The sequence below is a fragment of the Physeter macrocephalus genome, chromosome 8, assembly GCF_002837175.3.
Source record: "Physeter macrocephalus isolate SW-GA chromosome 8, ASM283717v5, whole genome shotgun sequence".
NCBI classification, from domain to species: domain Eukaryota; kingdom Metazoa; phylum Chordata; class Mammalia; order Artiodactyla; family Physeteridae; genus Physeter; species Physeter macrocephalus.
Window position 1 is genome coordinate 131323172 of NC_041221.1, and position 8534 is coordinate 131331705.

The window sequence follows — 8534 nt, forward strand, 5'->3', positions numbered from 1 at the left end:
TTTTTTTGGCTGCGTTGAGTCTTCGTTGCTGCATGTGGGCTTTCTCTAGTTGTGGTGAGCAGGGGCTACTCTTCGTTGTGGTGCACGTGCTTCTCATGCGGTGGCTTCTTGTGGAGCACAGGCTCTAGGCACGCGGGCTTCAGTAGTTGTGGCTTGCGGACTCTAGAGTGCAGGCTCAGTAGCTGTGGGCTTAGTTGCTCTGCGGCATGTGGGATCTTCCCAGACCAGGGATTGAACCCGTGTCGCCTGTATTGGCAGGCAGATTCTTAACCACTGTGCCACCAGTGAAGTCCCAATATATATTTTTGAAAGAATAATTAACGGTAAATTTGTTAATTCTGTCTGAAGAGATTCTTTTAACAACTGATATTTGCAAAATTTTATATGTATTTGTTAAATACCTTTTCTTTTGTTTAATGGGGGTGTATTTTTTTGTTATAGAAATCATTTCAGACTGGGACAAATGCATGTCTAGATGAACGCATTTTTGCTATGTGTCAAGTGAAAAATCAGCCTTTGGTTCACCTTATGCTCACAACTCATCCCAGTTTGTATAGAGTTGACAATCTCTCAGATGAGGTAAGATTGATTCATTTTTTAGTTGCTTTTACTGAAGGTTTATAAGCCTAATTATATTGAATCCACTGCAGAAATGAAGAAAGGTGTTTTCTTTTTTAAAGCTTTTCATTTTATTCCTATATAAAGAAATTTTGGTTTTGGGAAGCTCCTGAAAATAGTACCTTTATTTAAGTTATTAAAATAATAAACTTTACTGTTTATTTCAGACAAATCTTTAGAGCAGATCTAAGTAAATGAAGAGATTGTCAGATTGACCAGAGCAACCTATGATTTATTTATTTAAGCAAATTGATCTGAAAGGAGTATCCCTAGAGTAAAATTACACTTAATTTAAACACCTCAGGTCAATGTTTAGTGTAATGGTGTTCCTGAATTAAAGAGAAAATATTTATCTAAGTTGTAACATTATTTTCCCTTGATAGGAAATTAACCTGAGTTAAAGCTACAAGCATGAAAATGTTAAATCATAACCATTCTTCTTCCTACATTGTGATCAAATTAGGATATATATGTTGGAAGTAATATTTTGGTTAAAACCTTTTCGGAGTTTAAAGATTTTAGGATACCTTGCATAATAAAGGAGAAATTGCCTGTGAAATTTGACGTAACTTTAGCAAATGAAAACTGTTGATGACATTATTAGTTTGTATTACAAAAATAATAACTCAAGATTAATCCTGTGTTTGACAGGTTCAACTAACTGGACCTGTCTTTTTCTCACATTAAAAAAAAGGCAAATTAACATAAAAATACAAATGCAATATATTAGATGTGTATAATACGGAAACCACTAGAAAGAAGAAAAATAAATCACTCATATACCTTCAAAGACAAGCACTACTAGGACTTAACGGTGGTTTATTTATCAGGACTCTCTTTTTTGCAAGTAAGCTTAGGAAGGAAAGGGGACTGATGTGGCACTCAAACACAAACCACACGAAAGGCTAGGGTATAACTAAACTCAGGTCTAGCTCAGATTCATAGACTCTCTTGCATTGCCTCATTCTTTCAGATTAGCCTTTTCTACAAGACTAGAAAACAGAGCCACTGATAGCTTCCCATCTTTATCACCAGAGAAGGACAAGGCTCTCTTTTCTTAGTTCACATTAATTTCTGAATGGCTGTATTTAAGTTATAGTCTCTCTTGCTGCCCACACACCCTAAGGCCAGAGATCTTAAGGTGCTGTGATTAATAGTTCCTGGTAGAGCTAAAGCCTTATCAAGGTAGTACCCCTTGACAGGTCAGTATTTTATTTACTTTCTCCTTTAGATAAGGTTAATTAAGTACCAAGTTTTAGTACTTAAATCAACTTTTGGTCAAAAATGAATAGTTATAAATATTTAAAGGTGTGTGTTTGTGTGTGGGTGTTTTAAGATGGCACTACTGTACTCAATTATAAATGAAAACCTTCCATTTCTGGCCTTAATAAATATTAAATTGGAGAGAACTATTAAAAACTCATTTGCATTAGACCTACTCTTCCCTCAGGATGTGTACATTGATCTAAGCCACGCAATCATCTGTTATTATTAACTAAATTCCAGACTTTATTTGGATCTCACTAATGTCATTTATCCATTCAGGATACATGATATTGATTGCATTTATTGTATTAGTTTTTAAAATAATAATTAAGATCAGAAATTATTTTGGCTTTATTGGGATTCATGGTGACTTTGTTTAGATAAGTGATACATATTTCTTCCTCTTCTTTAAATTTAAATATGAATAATTGTGATTTACCTAAATAAGTTCCAAAGTCTCAGAGGTAGCACTCATTAAAATTTTTGTTTAATTGTGGCTCCCTGTTACCTGTATCTAAAAGCTTTAATTTTTTTTTACTTTATTTATTTATGTATTTATTTATTTTTAACATCTTTATTGGAGTATAATTGCTTTACAGTGTTGTCTTAGTTTCTGCTGTATAACAAAGTGAATCAGCTGTATGTATACCTATATCCCCATATCCCCTCCCTCTTGCATCTCCTTCCCACCCTCCCTATCCCACCCCTCTAGGTGGTCACAAAGCACTGAGCTGATCTCCCTGTGCTATGTGGCTGCTTCCCACTAGCTGTCTGTTTTACATTTGGTAGTGTATATATGTCAGTGCCACTCTCTTTTTTTTTTTAGATTCCATATATATGTGTTAGCATACAGTATTTGTTTTTCTCTTTCTGACTTGCAGACTCTGTGTCCCTCCACCTCACTATAAATAACTCAATTTTGTTTCTTTTTATGGCTGAGTAATATTCCATTGTATATATGTTCCACGTCTTTATCCATTCATCTGTTGATGGACACTTAGGTTGCTTCCATGTCCTGGCTATTGTAAATACTGCTGCAATGAACATTGTGGTACATGACTAAAAGCTTTAATCTTTTGCTTAATTCTTTAGGGTGCAATCAACATCAATGATCGCACTATACCTCAGCCACCTATTCTTCAGCTTTCAGTGGAGAAGCTGAGCAGGGATGGAGCTTTCCTCATGGATGCAGGCTCTGTGAGTAGTCTTGACTGCGCTGGATTCTTCTCTCTGCATACTACTACCTTCATTCCTCTTAATATCTCTCGTCCTTAACAGATTATATGTTATTTAATCTGTATATTTTTGTATTGGCCACTTCTCCCTCCATAGTCTCCTTTCATGCCAAGCATAAAATGTCTCATCATGGTAAATGGTAGTTATCATTACTTCAGTTGAAGGCTGTACAATCTCAGTAAACGTACTGTTCTTTCTGATCTTTTGAAACATAGTCAGTGGTTAAAGGTAAGTCAATAGCTCACTGTTAAGCTACATCTCAAAATAGTTTTCTTCCTGTCCCTAGGTACTAATGCTTTGGGTTGGAAGAAACTGTGGACAGAATTTTCTCAGTCAAGTTCTAGGAGTTGAAAACTATGCATTAATTCCACAGACTATGGTAAGATTATGTAATTATAGTGATTATAATAGGCTTAAAGGCATTTCAAATGTGGCAAAAACATGAACATCCTATTTTGAAATCATAGCTATATTTTAAAGGCATTCTTTAGGTTATTTTGCATCCTTGACTTATTCTTATGTGTGTATACTATTTTAGGGAGAAAGTAAGGAATTTAGTTTAATGGCCAAAAAAGTTTGCTGCTGTTGGCATTAGTGTTAGGGCTCTTTTGTTTCTGTTTTGTGTTTTTGCAAGTGATTTCATTGTTCTTTGGCAGGGTCCTTTTAACCGCTGCTTTGGAGTAAGAACTAAGCTAATTTCCACACAAGCAAATGACTTGTAACCAGTGTCAGTTGGATTTATATTGATTATTGGACAATGTAATAGTGGACTCTCTGTCACTAGCTCTGTGACCTTGGTCAAGTCACTAACCTTGACCAGGTTTGTCAAACCTGGTCAAGCCTCGTTTGTCAAATAAGAATGCTATTGCTTATGGAGGAGTATTTGAAATAACACATGAGAAAGCATGTGTGAAACTATGTACCATTTGGATAGCTGTGAATTTTAAAGTTAGAATTAATTATAACATGGTCTTATTTCACATCATATTTTTCAGTTTCAACTCTCAGTTTGTCACCAGCTTTGAGATATGTTTTATGTCAGCATCTTTTCATATTTATGGGTTTAACTTCATTTATAAAAGTCATTAGGAAATTTATATATTTAAAAGACATATATGTCAGGATTCTATCTAGGATAAGCAGTAGCTTAATGGCTGGTCTGGATGACTAGGCATTTTAAGTAATGAGGAGATAAGAAATGGTTATATTTGTAATAACTGCCTGAATGGATCAGTTAATTCTAGATGTTATAATGTATAGTCTGTGGCTACTTCAGTGGAACAGTGGCAGAGTTGAGAATTGCAACAGAGACCAAATGACCTGCAAACCTAAAATATTTATTATCTGTCCCTTTAAGAAGTTTCCAACCTCTTACTAGAAAACTGTGGTATGCAGAATCTCAGGCTCCTCCCCAGACCTCCTAAATCAATGTCTGCAGTTCAGCAAGATCCCCAGGTGATTCATATACAAGATGAAGTTTGAAAAACACTGTAGATGATTAGAATAAGTTGGATGTTGCTGGTTTTTGTTTAATAGACAGACCTTCCAGAACTTGATACACCAGAATCTGCCAGAACAATAGCTTTCATCTCTTGGCTTAGAGAACAGAGACCATTTTACCCAATACTTTATGTAATAAGGTAAGTTGAATTTGTCATTTACTGATAGTGAAACAATTTGGCCTTGCAAGGACCTGTTTTGAGTCCTTGTGACTCAAATATGTGTGACCTTTTGCTTAAGCAAACTCTTTATTGATCGATTGATTGATTGATTTGGCCACACTGAGCAGCTTACAGGATATTAGTTCCCCGACCAGGGTTGGAACCCGGGCCCCGGCAGTGAAAGTGCGAAGTCCTACCCAATGGACCGCCAGGGAATTCCCGCAAACTCTTAAGAAGAATATAGAAAAAAAAATTTTTTTAAATAAATAGTACTAAGTTATGCTTTATATCCAGTTATTAGCAAAATGTGTGTCAAAAGCTTTGTGACATATCCACTGTTTATGTTACTATTACATTTTGTCTAATGTATGTAAATATTTATCTTATATTCCTAAGGGATGAGAGTCCAATGAAAGCAAACTTCCTTCAAAACATGGTAGAAGACAGAACAGAATCTGCATTATCATATTATGAATTCCTCTTGCATATACAACAGCAAGTGAATAAATGAACAAACGAAGATACTTAGTAATTTCTAAGGAAAGTTACAATAATGCAGAACACTTGAAAATGTGTAATACTTTCCTTTCCTATTAGGTTTGTGGACTAATGTGATGATTATATGTTCTCACTGTGATCTCAACAAACTATAGCAAATAAAGGAACACAGCAAACATGCAACTCTGAAATACTGTATTTTTCAAATCAAAATATATCTACATATGATTGGATACCTTTTTTCCTTTGCTGCCAATTATGTTTGAGTTGTTATGGATTGAAATAAGACAGTATTGCAGAGGCAAAGTACATTTTGTAAAATAAAGACTTCTGTGTTCCAAATGTATATTTCTCATTTTTTTCTGAATTTTTGGCTGCTACATTTAAAACCTCACAAGACTAAATGTTGCAGGGAAGTTACAAATCCATTGATAATGATCTTTTTAAAATCAAAAAATTTCTTAAGTAAATAATATGTTGGAAAACTAGAATCCATCCCCCACAATTGTTTTTTTAAGGAAGAAAAAGGATCATTATGTTAACTAAAACTAGAGTAAACTAACTCTAGTCTAGCTTGAGAAAACTATGAAGTGATACAGTCAAGCTTTAAAATCTGTCAGTATTCTCTATACTTGAAGAACAAAGTCCCTGATTTGAAGTGAAAACTATATGTGGTTTTCTGATTTGACTGCAGAAGACTTGGTTGGACACACTGTCTTATTCTGCAGTGAAAAGAATCTGAGCTGTCTTCATAAATACGTTGGGACTGGCAATGATAATAAGGAGATGAGAAACTTAGTTATCTTGATCCTTTAAGTGGGTTTTATTTGGTACATTTTTGCTCTGTGATGTATAATAAAAGCATTATATTGGTGAAATGAGTATGAATGAAAGAAATTAAAGTTTTCTTAAATGCTGTCTCAAATGCATCAGTAACATTTTTCTAAGGAGTTTAATAATTAAATTGGAAGTTGCTCATAAGATTTATTCTTGGATATTAAAAATTAAAGCATGAATGCCACTGTTTGGTTTAGTGGATATTAAGATTACACAAATCTGATATATGAAAATTACAAAAGAAACTTGATTCCTGAACATGCTCAAGAAACTGCTTTTTTGATTTGGCCAGAGAAATATTATAGTCAAAAACTATTCAGTGAATTTTGTTTACAAATAGGTAAATTATACATCTGTATGTTTAAAGTGCCGTGATAGAATATCTTTAAAAGAGTTTGGTCCAGTTTTCACAGATTGATCTTGTCTTATATGAACTTCTTAAAGTAAAAGTTGTTCATGAGTAGTAGTTGATGAAAAGATTTTTGTTTCTTTGTTTTAATGGGTTAGAAAAATGTGTTTACAATCTTGATCTCATATGATCACCAATGAAATAGTAACTTTCAGGTTTACATCAATATGAGCTGACTTTAACTGAATTGTTTTGGGGTAGGGAAGAAACAGGTCCCACTAGAGTATATACTACTGCTTGCCAGCAAGATCAAAATAATTGTGTTCTATAAAAATATTATCTCCCTTAAGCAGTGTTAAGGTTTGTTTTCAGTATACAAGTGGTATATTGAACTGGAAATTTTCTTGAAAGCTGCTTCATTTATTAGGAAGCAATTTTCAAATTGTAGCTAGTTAGAATACATTTATATTTTCCCCTCTTCTGAAGAAACTGAGAGTCATTATTATGCACTGATGTTTCTTAAAATAACTAAAATTCTGTTCATAATGTGAATTTTAAATGTTTATATTGTAGGTTCTTTTTTAATAGTAGTAAAGAATCTTCCAGAGGGAAAAGTTTGTGCTCCTAGGGACAATAATCTTCCTTGTGCCTCACTTTTATCCCTAAGTGGGTATGACTCTTGTTATTACAACATGCTTTGTTAGTGTATTACACAAATTTACTTTAAAAAATTATTTTAGATATTGCATAACATGTGCAATCCAGAATAATTTTATAATAGCCAGGTCATAAAAAACATAACTTTAGTAAGGATTCACAATATTTGTTCTCCCAGTAATGAGGGAATGAATGAAACTTTTGGAGATATTGATATGAAGCAATTTTTTGCAATATTGAATGTGTTGTTTAGTTTTTTTTTTTTTTTTTTAATTAGGGCACTACCTGCTATCTCATCTTGTATTACTTTTTGATGTAAAGCAACTAATATTTACACTATGCCATATTTTTTTTATTGTAGTTGTAAATTATGAAAGATCCTTGAATTTTCTACAGATCTGCAACTACTAAAATAACTGACAAGGGCAATCTTGGTATTTAAATCTAAAGCATGGCAGTTCTACCATAAAAAGTACTCTATTTTTCTAATTTCTAGGATTTTTAAAATAACATTTCTGTAAGTCTGGCACATTAATATTCCCTCAAGCTGTAGCATTTATTTTAGTTTGCATATATTTTATTGTTTTAATTTAATGTAATATATTGAGTCTAATAGACTGTTTTACAATAATTAGAATAAAAGATTTTCTTCTAATCAAAGATGAATAACAGCCGTTATCTAGGGGACCACCAAATGTGATTTCAAGATTTCGTTAACTATTACAAATATAATCCTTATATAGAAATTTTAATTTTGTAAAGTAGTGTATAATATTGTAACATTAAATTCTTGTTTTCAAATTCAAAAATGTATTGATCTTCAATGTGCTGTGTTAAATCTTGCTTCTCTGAAACGTTAGAGACAAGATGTCTTCCTTTTTACAGTTTGTAATTTTCATTGTTTTATTCCTGTAAAAACAAAGTCATTTATAACCCGTGCAAATAACCGTTTGAACTGTGCTAACTTATCAATTTGGCTATTCAATAAAGTTAATTGAAACAGCTTACATACTGTGATTAGTTATTTAAATTAGTTATTTAAATTGGTATGAATAACTTGACAGTCACTGAGTAGTGCTATGTTTTGCACCCAAATTAAGTAAATGGAAAACTATTGCTGAAGGTTCTTTAAACCTGAGTCAGTGTCTGGGAAGTCATAATCCAAATTCTGGATGCTCACTCTTCAAGAACAGCTAGGTTTAAAATTCTAGATTGAAAGGGTTTTCAATTTTTTTATTCTCAATATGTTTAAGATACTACTCCACTGTCTTGTGGACCCTTTTGTTACTGATAAGATGCCTACTGTAAGTCTAATTGTTGTTTATTTGAAGATAATCTGTTAGCTTTTAAGATTTTTCTTCTATCCTTAATATTCTATAGTTTTAATACTCTGAGTTTACTGTTTACCCTGC

The 8534-nt window shown here is 33.0% G+C and overlaps 1 protein-coding gene across 5 annotated transcripts in view; it reads left to right on the forward strand.

The window, feature by feature from the left end:
• Positions 1-8129, forward strand: part of SEC24A (SEC24 homolog A, COPII coat complex component) — a 60881-nt gene extending 52752 nt beyond the window's left edge. For 4 of the 5 annotated variants that reach the window (XM_007107062.4, XM_007107061.4, XM_028493253.1 and 1 more), the window contains 5 exons: positions 442-579; positions 2977-3081; positions 3407-3499; positions 4657-4760; positions 5178-8129. In XM_007107062.4, coding sequence (XP_007107124.1) covers positions 442-579; positions 2977-3081; positions 3407-3499; positions 4657-4760; positions 5178-5292 — 555 coding nt within the window. In that variant the 3' untranslated portion in view covers positions 5293-8129. Of the gene's footprint in view, positions 1-441; positions 580-2976; positions 3082-3406; positions 3500-4477; positions 4576-4656; positions 4761-5177 lie in introns of those variants that run through there. The other variant, XR_003681053.2, reaches the window with a different exon arrangement.
• The last annotated feature ends 405 nt before the right edge of the window (positions 8130-8534 follow it).